Consider the following 14,241-nt stretch of genomic DNA (forward strand, 5'->3'; position numbering starts at 1 on the left):
TGACCTGCTCGCTGACGGCTCCTTGACAGTTAGAGTGCTGGACTAGGACCTGAGAGACCAGGGTTCAAATCCTCACTCTGCCATGAAGCTCACTGGGTGACCTCGGGCCAGTCGCTGCCTCTCAATCGAGCTCACAGGGTTATTGTGGGAGTTAAATGAGGGAAAGAACCATGTGTGCCATATCTTGAGCCCCTTGGAGAAAAATGTGGGACATAAATGCCATAAATAAATAGTGTTCTGCCATAGGTGACCCCACTGCAGCTGGTAGTCAGTGGCATGTTGCCTCTGAACTGAGAGGTTTTATATGTGGTCAATAGGGATGGCCTTTTCCCTAAACTAAAGGTAAAGGTAAAGGAACCCCTGACCATTAGGTCCGGTCATAGCTGACTCTGGGGTTGCAGCACTCATCTCGCTTTATTGGCCAAGGGAACCGACATACAGCTTCCGGGTCATGTGGCCAGCATGACTAAGCCGCTTCTGGCAAACCAGAGCAGTGCACGAAAATGCCATTTACCTTCTCGCCGGAGCAGTGTCTATTTATCTACTTGCACTTTGACCTGCTTTCAAACTGGTAGGTTGGCAGGAGCAGGGACCGAGCAATGGGAGCTCACCCTGTTGCGGGGAATCAAACCGCTGACCTTCTGATCGGCAAGTCCACAGCGCGACCCTCATCCCTCTTTCCCTAAACTAAAAAGTCCCAAATGCCCCAACTTTTCCACATAGCAGAATTACTCCATCCCCTTGAACATTGCCCTATTCTAAACCTTTCCAATTCTACAGGGTTTTTTTTTCCAAGGTGAGGTGACCAAGTCTATTTTACCTGATGAACATGATTTTTATTTTGTTTTGTGAGAGTAGGAAATCAAAGTCAGTCCAAGAAGTCTGCTACCAGATGGTGCCCTCTGATTTCATGTTTAGAATTCAGCTGGACTGATAAAAAAACCTTTGACTTAGTTCAAAACTGGCGATGGGAATATGTCCTCCATGTGAGGGCCCCACCCTCAATATCTGCTGTCTGAGGTGGCTGCCTTAGTCTGCCTAATGGTAGAGCTATCACTGTAGAAAACTCACATTGGTTCTCTCTATTTACCCTCCTGTATCATCAAGGCTGGTGAGGCCGCTTAAGTCTTCATTCAAGAAAGGTATATTTTATAAGAAAAAGCCCCAGCTTGCATACAAACTTGTCTGTACAGACTTTTAAAGGGCTGGAGTAAGGGTGGAGGAGAGACATTCGAATACAACGTCCTTTTAATTTCCCTCATATTACAGTAATTGCATTAAGAAAACTGTAATTTCATTAAATGGCATAATTACCATTAATACTTGGCAAACTGTCAATAGAAGGGGTAATTATTCCGGAGAAAAAATTATAAGCAGAATGTGCAACGATGCATAATTCCTCACAACAGCAATTCAACGCTTAAAATTTACCTTTAAAATGTTTTTAAAATATGTATTACCCAGTGGTAGCAATTAGCTCCATGTGGCAGGCGTAACTTTCAGGACCAAAAATCTGCAGAGGGAGCTTTTCAGCAGAGATTTAGAAGGCAATTCAAAGCAACTTCCCAAATACTATTAAAAGGAGGAATCTTGGAATATGTTTCACTTTTGCATTCATTAGGAGAAGCACACACAAAAATGTGTATAAATTTTCATGCACTTTTGGGGCTTTTTAGATAAAAGTTTGCAAACTCAAACAGGAATGCAACAGACTGAACTTTTTGCATTGGATCAGATTGTTATTACGTGTGTGATCTTTGCTGTCTATTTAGTTGTTTCTTCAGCTTGTAAACTGCCTTGGGTATAGTAACACAGAAAGGCAGCATACAAATTGAAAGCGAAATGAAAATGAGCTCATGATTGGGGGAAATGAGAAATCAATAGAAACTGAAAATTTAGAGGTTCAGCCATCCCTAGATCCTAGTCATGTACCTGCCCACCACCAAACTAGCCAGCTGTTTCCATCAGAGACAGAAAGCATCCTTATAAAAACAACTAAACATTAATATATGATCTATTAAAACAAAGAGATCATGAAAACATATATGGAATTGTTTTTAATTGTTTTGTCATTGAGGCTCTTAACTGCGAGATTGCTTCAAGATATTTTGTGGGGTGAGACTCCTAAATGAAATCATATAAATTAAATATATGAATTTGTGTGCTTGTGTGTGTGTGGGTGGGGATGAGAGTGGAGGATGTGGATTTGAAGTCACAACTGAAAAAAACAATAGTGGGATTTTGGCTGCTGGGACTTGCTGATGAGACACTTTCCTATTTTTATTTTCAACCAATATAGGCTTAAGAGTGAGAGAACCACCAAAGATGATGAGAATCAGGGCAGAATTATTTCCTGCATAGTTCTGGCAAGTGGCACACCCAATAGCTGCTAGGGTGTAACCAAACCGTTAATTTAAAGAAAACGAGGCTTTGCAGAAACTCAGAGATGGAACGGAAAAGGTCTATCAACATATCCTGACAAATCAGCCCAGAATCATATCCACCCACTAAGGGCAGGTCACAATTTAGAACCAGAACACAAACTTCTGCAAAATGAGCAAGTGACTCCAAATCAAGACTGAGAATTTATTTCAATAACACACCAAGATAATTTTATCAATGGTCAACCATATACAGTTAAGTAATGTGAATAATAATTTAAAAAAACAGTACAGTGCTGAATGTTCTCCTGTTCTGATTTTCAGTTCAGAAATAATGTTTGTTCTACTGCAGGGGCGAGGAACCCCAGTCAGCACAGAGCGTCTTCTTGTCCATGGCTAAAAAGTTCCCCTTTCAGGCTGACTGGGGGGCTCCAGGACACTGAAGAAAGGGGGCTTGCTGCAGAAATAGTAATGGGTCTGTGACTGTCAGGGACTGGACTGAGGAGGAATGGTGAGGACCGCCCACCCCTTCCTGAACCTTCCCAAGAACAGGAGGACAGTGTTGATTTAGAATAGTGGTTTGCAGAAGGTCATAGTTCAGAGGCTGCAGAGGGGAAGAGCTGGGAAATATTGGGAGAGCAGCAGGAAGAAAAAGAACCAGGGGAGAGACAGCTGACAGACTCAGTGTCTTTGGAAAGCATTCATGGACCACCACCACCCCCGGACCCAGCGTGCGCTGAGAGTAGTAGAACAGAAAACTCAGAGGCAGAAAGCACAGGTCAGCCAGAGCAGGGATAATGTAGAATAAGAGAGATGGAGGGGTGGGAATTTACTTGGAGCAATGCCATTATCTGAGAGTTGGCATCATCCATCTCTCTCTGTGAATTTTGAATAAAATAACATGGTAAGAACTTCTTGTTTTCCCATTGCTGGCTGCCAGCCATGAGGGAGGGGGAGCCTGACAGTGACCCTGCTCCCCCCGTGCAACCGCAGACCACTACACCTCTCCTTGGGACACTTCCCAGGCCGTGCTCCCCAGGCTCACAAAACCTCTCTGACCCAGCTCTTAGACTTCCTTCTGTCATTTTACCTGGCTGGAATGTGTCCAAGTGTGGTAACACCTCTTGTTTGCCTGGGTGAGGGATGGATAGAGATGATTGTGCCTGGTCATACTCTCTTTTCCCACACCGAGCCATGGTATGTGGTCCTCATGAGGAAATGCATCCCTTGGAATGGAAAGGGCTCCCCACTGCTGCCTTAGCACTTTATACTATACAAAGGCATATATATATCAAATCTGTTGCTCGTATTAGGCAACGTCCATCACTGAAACATACCCTCTGCCTGAGAAGGTTACCCACAAGGGAATGTGACCTTCAGGCTGAAAAGGGTCCCATCACCGCTTCCATAACATGGTTTGGTGTCACAGCACAGTGCAGCTAATCAGATTTGGTGACATGACGACCTTGTTAAGAGCAAACAGAAGACTAGCTCTCACTGACTTGGTCAATGGCTGCTGCAGATAGGGGCTCACAGGCAAAGCTATCACATTAGGGCCAAGTGTAGGCAAGATATTTGTCTATGGCGTGTGACTATGTGCAAATATTTCAGTGTGTTTGTGTACATATATTATGCAATGCCACACACCAGATTCTGCATCAAAATGCAATTTTGTTGCTTGCATACAAATAAATAAGCAGATTTACCTTTTCATGATTGTTCTGCACAACTTGGGAAAGGCCAGCTGCTATATGGATGTTGGTAGACCCATCCCCAAATACTGACAATCTACCAGACACTGCCCACACAATTTCTAGTTCTTATGGCTGCGAATATCCATTTGGCACTTGTGGTTTTGAATATGTTACCAGGACATTTGATTCTGCTCCTAATACTAGATTTTGTAGCAGGATTTATATGCTTGCCTGGAAATGTAATGTAAACTTTACCCTAGAGTTAATGGTGACTACTCTTCCATTGCCAAGAAAGGGGACAGATTTGCAAATAATTTGCACATGCTAGTTTATATGTATATATCCCAATGTAGGGGAAATGGTTTTTATCCAACTGAGTTTGACTCACAGTAGACCAATTAAAATTAATGAGTATATCTAATTTAGGCCCCTTGATTTCAATAGGTTTACTCTGAGTAAAATGTCATTGGATGCAACCCAATTTCTATAATTTGAACAGAGATTTTGCCACAGTGGGAAAGAATGTGACCAGGAGACCTGTTTGCTCCCTCAGTCTGCTTTCCAAATGCTGTTAACTGAGGGTGGGGGACAAATTCTAAGCCCAAGCTCTTCCTCCCTATAGTTCTTTATCTCCAAATTAGACTTAGACCTCCAAATAGAGGTGCAATTCAACTCCACATGGCTCTCTGAAATATAAATAACCCATTCCTCCAGACACATACACAGCCCATCATAACAAGGAGCATTTCACAGTCATCTACTGAGAAAAGTTATTTATGAGAACACATTTAATTCTGTGAGAAGGCTTAGCCACTTACCACAAATGCTATCACACTCCTGACGGGAGATTCCCACAGAAAGCAGCTTTGGAGAAACTGTATCATGTTCCATATTGCCATAGTGATTCTTTTCACACGGTCAACGTTTCTCGACAAGATCTGGTGAGCATGAGGTGGGAGGGAAAAGAAGATTCAAAACAAGGAGGACTTTAAAAACAAAACAAAAAGGAACAGGGGCATGATAAAAAAAAAATTTAAATAAATAAATAAAGCAAGCTCTTGCGTATCTATCTAACCTTTCTGCATGTGGAAATGCCCTCTCTAGTTAAGTCTGTGTGCTTGGAATGCGTCAACAAATCTCTTTACTCCTCCCTGACTATTCCACCACTGCTAAAGGACAAAATGATAGGAGACAACTATTATTGAAGGGAGGCAGGAAGTCACAGCAGGACGATCACTGGCTGGGAGGTGGGTACCAACATTAGCCTCCCTAGCCCTTTGCCACTGCACCTGTAGAACAGCAGCCTGCTGTAGAGGCAAGTTTTGGCTACCCAGAGGCAGAGCTACCTGCTCCAGAACCCGGAGCGGCGTGGGGGTGGACGCACAGTGAGTGTCCCTAGCTGCCCGCTAGCCGCCCGCAGCACGTGTCCAGGGGGCATGGCAAGCATGGGGGGGCACCAATGTCGCCCCCCCAGGGATGACACCCAGAGTGGGACGCAACCCCTGCAACCCCCTTCCTCCAACATTGTGGCCACCTAGCCTGACTTGTGAAGAGTAAAAAATTTGCCACAGCTGTAGCTGATTTCAGGGGCAGGGTATTTATTTGGAAGCGATTGTGGATGGTGAGTTGACACCAAATGAGCTGTCTGAGAGAGGAGGCTACCCTTTTGGGTCTCGCCTTTGGCATGCGATGAGGCTGAGGGAACTCCCCGTGGCAACTGGCTGTTGACTTGCTCCTAGGTCAGAGTCTCGAGCATGTAATGCATGTAAGTGAGTTAACCCAATTTGCAAGTGAGAGGGGGATTGCTGGGGAGCCACATCTGCAGTAAGAGCCTGAATGCAGATTCAGGACAACTGGTGAGTATTTGATGATTTTGCTATTTTATATTGTTTTGATTGTTTTAGTGCATTTATTGCAGCTCACTTTTGTATAGGGACGCGGGTGGCGCTGTGGGTAAAACCTCAGTGCCTAGGACTTGCCGATCGCATGGTCGGCGGTTTGAATCCCCGCAGCGGGGTGAGCTCCCGTTGTTCGGTCCCAGCTCCTGCCCACCTAGCAGTTCGAAAGCACCCCTAAGTGCAAGTAGATAAATAGGTACCGCTTTATAACGGGAAGGTAAACGGCGTTTCCGTGTGCTGCTCTGGTGCTGGCTCGCCAGAGCAGCTTCGTCACGCTGGCCACGTGACCCGGAAGTGTCTCCGGACAGTGCTGGCTCCCGGCCTCTTAAGCGAGATGAGCACGCAACCCCAGAGTCGGACACGACTGGCCCGTACGGGCAGGGGTACCTTTACCTTTACCTTACTTTTGTATCAATAGGCTGTGCAACTGTCTGTGAGCCCTTACTGGTACCTCTCGCTACAGACGCTTCAGATTACAAACACTTCGGGTTACAGACTCCACTAACTCAGAAAAAGTACCTCGGGTTAAGAACTTTGCTTCAGGATGAGAACAGAAATCGCGCCATGGCAGCGTGGCGGCAGCGGGAGGCCCAATTAACTAAAGTGGTACCTCAGGTTAAGAACGGTTTCAGGTTAAGAATGGACCTCTGGAATGAATTAAGTTCGTAACCAGAGGTACCACTGTATATCTGAAGCAAACTAAAGAGTTCCAATTTGGAACTCTCCTTATTTTTAAAACAAAGCCTTCATGTTCTGCGGCCACAAACTATTGTTCCTTATGTACAAAATTTTGTTAAAACCACAACAAAAAAGACAAAGACAATCCCCGCTGAGGGACAAACATACCTTCTTTGAAAACTTGCGGTTGTCTTCCAAAAACCGCCTTTCACGTGGAAAAAAGGTTCTGATACTGGCTTTTACCTTTGAAAGAATATAAATAATTGCATGACTTTGGTGTTTATGTTCAGATGCTCCATCTTGGTTTGGTACATAAGCAACCAACTCTTTTAACCCATCCAGACTTGTAAAGATTACTAGATCTCCTAGCACCAAACACCCCTAACCATTTTATCCAGACAACAACCCTGCGAGGTAGGCCAGGTTCATTGGCAGAGTATCTGCTCTGTAAGGCAGCTCCCTATGTTCCTAGGAAAAGGGTGATTCTCTGAAGCCATTCGACTTACAGGATTAAATAGAACATCCAGCTCCAAGTAGATGACACCTTTTGAGGGAAGTTCCAGGTCTTTGTTCTTCAGTGTGTAGCAACTTTGCTCACCATTTCTAATCTGCAAATTGAAGGAAATAAAAAAAAGATAATGAGAAAAAGATAAGAATCTCAACTGAATATCACTGAGTGCGCTTCAGTTTTCACAGCAATGCTATAGGGTCCACGCTGGAGAGACAGTGCTTTTGTTTTATATGCAAGCGGAGCATGAGCAAAGGCGAAGAGATTCCCACAGAGCATCCTGCATGAGCATCCTTCATCCTAAGGTGCTTTGCCTGCATCCAACTCATAAGCCTCTGAGTGCTGCTCATCACCACAGTGGGGTGATGCTGGCTGAGAGAAGAGGGAAAGTCCAATTCCTATTTAATAAACAGATTACCGTATTTTTTGCTCTATAAAACTCACTTTTTCCCTCCTAAAATGTAAGGGGAAATGTGTGCGCGTCTTATGGAGCAAATGCAGGCTGCGCAGCTATCACAGAAGCCAGAACAGCAAGAGGGATTGCTGCTTTCATTGCGCAGCGATCCCTCTTGCTGTTCTGGCTTCTGAGATTCAGAATATCTTTTTTCTTGTTTTCCTCCTCCAAAAACTAGGTGCGTCTTGTGGTCTGGTGCGTCTTATAGAGCGAAAAATACGGTAAATGCCAGCTTTGGGGCTTCTGCAACTCATTCTGCTACAGGCATCAGTTCAACGGCTAAAGAGTACTCTGCTTGAATTTCTCTTAAACTGGAGAGATCATGCTCTAAAAGAGCATAATTGGCTAAGAAAACAAAAGCAGAGATTTAAAATATCAGGGTCCAGCTTCACATTAGGGGTATTATTCTTTACTGAAGCAAGTCTAAAACATAACACAGAGCCAACAAGCAAAACACACTCCAGAACCCCACCAGCCAGTAGGGAATCATTTGCTCCAGTTATTTACAATTTTAAATAGTTATTTTCCTTCCAAATAGCAATAGGTTGTTTGGCCGGACAACTGATGAAGCAAAGTTACTACCAAAAAACCCATAAATTCAATGATGAATTTAGGAAAGCCACCATCTCTCAGTCTCCGACCACCCTACCTCCTCCGTCTCTGCAATACTGAAACCATCCTTGCAAGATTGCTGTAGATACGGAATGTGAAGCATGTGGAATATTTAAAATGCCGAAGACCACTGTACATACCTTCCAACTGTTTCTGATACAAAACCAGAACATGTGTCTTCCAGGACACACTCCCAGATTGCGCACCTTGCTCTGGCCCCCCAAAACCACAGATATTGTGTGGAGCCCCAAAACATGCGGTTCTGGGTGCTGCGCAAGATCGCGGCCCTTTTTTCGGGATGAGAGCAAGGTGCGAGAGAGCATGTGAGATGATGGACAAAATGGCCACCGAGATCTCACAGGAAGAAACAGGATGTCTTGTTTTCTCCCCACAGCACTTGGAAAGTATACACTATGTTGAGACTTCCAAGCTCCATTGAATGCTATGGCCTATGGTCCCAGAAGATATCAAATATCAGCCAACAATATGCCAGATTTCCCAAGGGAGGCTCACCTGGTGCCTATGTTACATATCTTTAGTTGCCAGGAAAGAAACAGTGGCACTTGTTAGGAGGCTCCTATTCCCTCACAGAGCTACAATTCCCAAAGTTCCCCGTGAAGAGAGATTGATAGTTCAGCTACTCTGGGAATTGTAGCTCTGTGAGGGGAGTAGGTAGGCCTTTTTCCCCCACCTAGAACTCACCACAACCTCTCAGGTGGGCGCCATTGCCAATCTAAAAGAACGAAGGAGGTATTCAATGGTGAGAAGGGTATCATAGCCCTTTAAATGTATGGTGTGAATGTGGCCAAAGAAACTAGACGAAATAGTTTGGAATTTTCTCACATCGCAGACACACAGAGAGAGACTTCTCCTCCCCTCCCGCTGCCTCCTCTTGCCTGCCTTGTTATGCAAATCCTGAGGGACACTTGACAAATGTCTATAAAATCAAGGAGGGGGGGTGGAATCAGAATCTAACATCTTCTCACTGTCATCTCACACAGCCGGCTGCCTCTCGCATAGACCATTTGGCAGGCGCCTGCTCTCCAGGAGACCAGCTGCTCACACCGCTCCTGTCCAGTAACATCAGGGATACGAGGACTCAGGGAGAAATTAACAGAGTCATCAAAAATTGAATAAAAGATGTTAAGGAGTTGTTCCTTCCCTGTAAACATCAAACGGCCCGTCACATGATGCAGGCCGTTCAAAAAAAAAAGTCTGAGCAAGCATCAAGCAGCTATAGCCTGTACGGAAGGGGCTTAATGCAGTCCCGAAGTCAAGGACATTGTGAAAAAGGGGGCGCTGGTGCTGTGTTCAAGGTCGAAAGGGAAATATGAAGCTTGGAAGTGATAAAACTACCGTTCTAATCTAAAAAATTAAGGCATCCGACCAAGGTACTATACGTATTGTTGAGTGAACCCCAATCTCCAAGCAGCAAGAGTCTCCGAGGGTACCTGTGCTTACCCAGGCTTCAGTTTTCCTGGAATGAAGGTCAACAGAGTCTGTATCTATAGGACATATGGTTTTATTTACACATATATACAATCCGAGCATAAGATGGAGGGCCCCCCAGCATTTACACCCCGGCAGATTTTGCTTTCCCACTGGGGTGAAGCCTTAAGTCACAGCTTTGGGTCCAGCACAGAGCATCAGCCAAAACACTCTCACAAAGACCCTTAGTGTATTGTTCTCCATTCTAGGATGCTGTGGCATCCAGCCAGGTAAGGTAGGGGAAAGTCCATCCGTGTGTCTCTATGGCAACAGGACATCCTCTTCAGATATGCAAGTGATAGTACGTAACTGGCCAGCTTAGGCCATTATCTTTCAAAGCAACTAGTCTGACCAGTTCAGCATGTTTCCACTTATAGATTCTAACCTCATATACAGAGGATCACAGGTTTCAAAGGGACTCATGGGTATCATCCAAATGGACCCTCTCAAACCTATAACGTTATAAAGCAGTATCATAACACTTTAAACAGTTGTGGTTTCCACCCAAAGAATCTTGGAAACTGTAGTTTGATGAGAGTGTAGAGTATTGTTAGGAGATTCCTATTCCCCCAATAGAGCTACGATTCCCAGAGTTCCCTAGGAAGATGGATTAACTGTTAAAACACTCTGGTAATGCTAAATCCCCACCCCACCCCCAAAATACCCCTAGTCATCCCACCATAAGCACCATCAAGGACAGGCAAGGCTAACTGCTGACCCAACCTTTGCGTGTTCAGACACAGAAACCTCTCCCCAAAATAAATTCAAACTTGACTCAAATTTTTGGTTTGGTTTTTGGCAGAATTTAGGCCACAACTTTTTTGATTACAAAAAATGACTGGTTGCATAGGCTCTGGTTCGACTAGCTCCCTGCCATGCAGGTAGCGCTGATCCAGGGTTCCACCATAGGTCAGCCAAGGGTGAACACCTGGATAAGCACAAAGCTGGGAATGGGATAACTCTGCCACCCAAATGTCCCCCTGGACTTGGCATGGGCACAACCCCCTCTCAGGGGTTGACCAAACCATCAAGTCCCTGGATTCCTTTAACGGAATACCCTTCACATAGGGATGGTGAGAGCATTCTCCCATCCCTATCACCTGAACCACAGCCTATCCGCAAACTTACAAGTTGTGACGATTTGCTACACAGCAGGCGAAACCCAAATGGCAACAGCCAATCAGCCAAGCGGGGGAAATTGCTGATGTGCCCCTGTCCCAACGACAGACAACACACGACAGCATAGAAATGTCAAGCGCAAGCCCTAAAAGTAAGGAGAGGTGGGTGGGTGTTCTAATGCATGAGCCAAAAGAGGAAGCTCTGGGTCATGTGCATGGGCATAAATAGGTCCCTCAAACCGTTTAGACTGCATCCCATTGGCCAGATTGCACCCAGCTTCGAGGGACCTACCAATCGGGTGTTGTGGTTGACCAATCATACCCACTCACAACACAGGGTGTCGGTCTCCAGGTCTCACGGCAATACGTGCCCTCTTTAAGGGATGGCCCGATTTGTGGAACTGAATGCACATCTGTCATGCAAAATGCCACGAAAGGGAAGAAGGTGCCTTCAGAGGCATAGCGTGGGCGGGGTGAGGGAGTGGTCATTGCCCCAGGCACGATTTCTTCAAGGGCGCATTTTGCTCCTCACACTGCCCCCGCCAACCCCACACTGCTTTGCGAGTCTGATTGCACACCCCAGCTTCGCAAAGCAGCATGGGGCTGGGAGGGCATCAGGAGGACACAACAGGCACGCACCCTTCCAATCAGTCCAATCCAGACTGATTGGAAAATGCCTGCCTGTCCTGCTGTGTCCTCCACATATTGCCCTCCATACCTTGCTTTTCCCCCCCAGGACAGCTGTGCACACCTGCCCTGGGCACCATGAGGACATGTTCCACCACACAATGAAATGGAAGAACACTCATGACTTCTCTTTAAATATTATGTCCATTTTCACTCATAAATTGGCAACAACAGGCACCTAAGAGAGTTCTGAAACCACCTGGAGAAAAATGTGTAGCAACTCATTTGGTACTACTCACCTGGAGTACAAAAAAATAAAGGGAAGAAAGAAGAGATAGCATAATATTATATTCCAAAGGGAAATCAAGCTGATGAGCCAATGTTATCTCCGTTCTCTTTCTCTCAATTAATCACAGTATTTGACTGAAAGGCTACCCCACTTGCAACATAAAGGACCATCATAAATACTGATTGAAGCTTACGAATCACAAAGCATTTTGTTCTTTTCAGCACAGTTCCTACATGCAACAGGCTAGGTAGCCATATCCCACTGAAACCATCAAGGCAGGAGCGATAATGCAGAGCCGAAGAGAAAAACTCACAGACAGTAAAGGGATTGCAACTTTGCCCAGGAAATCGGGAGGCTTATCTCCATCTTCATCAAACACTGTCACTTCTAGAACATCGTGGATGTCTTTAACGGGGCTGGTGAGATTCACAGATACAAAGGAATGACAAAAGTCAAGATCTAAATGAACGTAATGTATGTCTATGTAAGAATTTAAAAGTTCACAAAAAAGAAGTCTATGGCAAGAGGCCAATAGAACATACAATAATAACCAAAATACCTTATGTGCTTTACAACATTGCAATGCAAATACAGTGTGTTGTGTCACATAAATAATTTCTAAAACTTAAGAGGTGTATCTTTTCAGGAACCACTCTATTCCTGTAATGGTAATTTGCCTTAATTTGTTTGATATTCTGAGTTTTAAATTACTGTAGCACACCCCGAGCCTTGCTGGCTAAAGGTGGATAATAGATGAAGGAGGGTTGCAAAAGACGTATTTTGAAAAAATGCATTTCGACTTAAACATTTTGACATCAGTGGCATCTAAGCTAAATAGCATCATTCTTTGCATGGCCTCAGATAATTAATTCTAATAATATATTGTGCTGCTGTAGATTCTAGAAAAAAAAATATGCAGAACTCCTCTGCAATACAGAAATAGGCAAGCTTCAATGACTCTTGAATCAATGCTGATCTTAAATTGTCTTGATAAATTCTGTGAACTGATTTTAACCCTGCTCTATGGAATCTTTCAATGAAGGCTAGCAAATAACTACCTTAAAATAAAGTTTCAGATGCAAATCCACTTACAATGTGAAGACCTGGTTCCATTCTGGATTAAGGTTTTTGTAAACAGTGTAGCTCTGAAGTCTGCCATTCCCCAGCTCCAACACACAAAAGGGGTCACTTTTTCCTGGGAAGGAAAGCCAGATATATAATTTGTTAGTGCATTATTTGACCACTGAAGAAAAACTTGCCAGTTATCTTGGTAAACTGCTTGACGACACTTTTCCTCATTTCAGAGCTTCCAATATAGCCTTTTCAGTAATGCATTTTTTTGCTTGAGTTGCAGGAATCGCATATTAGAAAACCTTTCAACTATTGAAAAGTTCTACTCAGCTAGCAGAGGGCTATGTGAGGGCAACTGGAAAATGACTCTGCTTCAGGGAAATAAGTTATTGCAAAACAAGAAAACAGCGCTGCACAAATGGTATCCTTTCCTTGCAAAACTCGCTCATTTACCGCCCCAGCACGTTAAAGACGCAGCATTTTCCTTACAACAGTCTGCTCAAGGAGGTGCTGTCGCTGTGTGAATTATTTCTGTACTTATTGAAATGTGGGGCGTTGTCATTGCTGAAAAATGTTTTGCAACCTTATAATTTTATAGCAGGGTTTATCGTATTTAAATTGTGTGTGTTTGTTTCTATGAATCGAGCGGGGATCTATGTTAAATGAAAGGCAGCTTAGAAGTTGTGCAAACCAGTAGCAGCAGCTAAAATAAGTCTTGGGAACTCACGCCCAGGTCTAACTTTTAGAGCGCTATGGCTGTACGTCATGAGTGGGGAATTTTTATCAGCCTTAGGGGATGCATACCAGTGGTGGGTGGAGCCAGAGGCAAATGTGGGTGGAGCAACAGGCGCGACTCTACTTTGTATAGTACAGTCGTAGCTTGGAAGTCGAACGAAATCCATTCCAAAAGTTTGTTCAACTTCTAAAACATTAGAAAACCAAATCGCAGCTTCTGATTGGCTGCAGGAAGTACCATGCTAGCATAGGTGCCAACTCCCTGGGGCCCTTGGTGCCAGAACTCCTACAAAATTCCCCATGAAGGAGCCAGGCACCCACAAATTTTGGTGCCAGTGCCAGTGCCATGCATAATGCATGGCATCGATAGCCCCAGGTACCCACAGTCATGGGGCCAAGTTGGCACTCCTGCATGCCAGGTAACCCCCAAAGGAACTGAGAGCAAAAAGAGATTTTTGGATTTAACTTGCATGATTTCAGCCAGCCTGCCTTCAACCATGTATCTTTGAAATCACACAAGTTAAACACATGTAAGATGTGATCATGCTGTATAAATAAATATGAAAGACTCAAAATATGAAAGATTAAAAAATGCCACTATCATATATGTATTCTCTTTGGTATTTTCTATTTTTCATAAGATAAAAAAGGGGTCAGCACTGGGAACGTCTACTATAACATGTTGGGG

At 44.4% G+C, this 14,241-nt stretch overlaps 1 protein-coding gene across 6 annotated transcripts in view; it reads right to left on the reverse strand.

Moving 5' to 3' along the window:
• MCTP2 (multiple C2 and transmembrane domain containing 2) overlaps positions 1-14,241 on the reverse strand; it is a 113,472-nt gene that overhangs the window by 40,322 nt on the left and 58,909 nt on the right. For all 6 annotated transcript variants that reach the window (XM_083411947.1, XM_083411948.1, XM_083411952.1 and 3 more), the window contains 5 exons: positions 12,840-12,942; positions 12,061-12,163; positions 7,158-7,259; positions 6,820-6,894; positions 4,894-5,013 (listed from right to left, as the gene is read on the reverse strand). In XM_083411947.1, coding sequence (XP_083268073.1) covers positions 4,894-5,013; positions 6,820-6,894; positions 7,158-7,259; positions 12,061-12,163; positions 12,840-12,942 — 503 coding nt within the window. The remainder of the gene's footprint in view (positions 1-4,893; positions 5,014-6,819; positions 6,895-7,157; positions 7,260-12,060; positions 12,164-12,839; positions 12,943-14,241) is intronic.

The sequence above is a fragment of the Podarcis tiliguerta genome (genome assembly GCF_965153285.1).
Source record: "Podarcis tiliguerta genome assembly, chromosome: 14".
Lineage (NCBI taxonomy): Eukaryota > Metazoa > Chordata > Lepidosauria > Squamata > Lacertidae > Podarcis > Podarcis tiliguerta.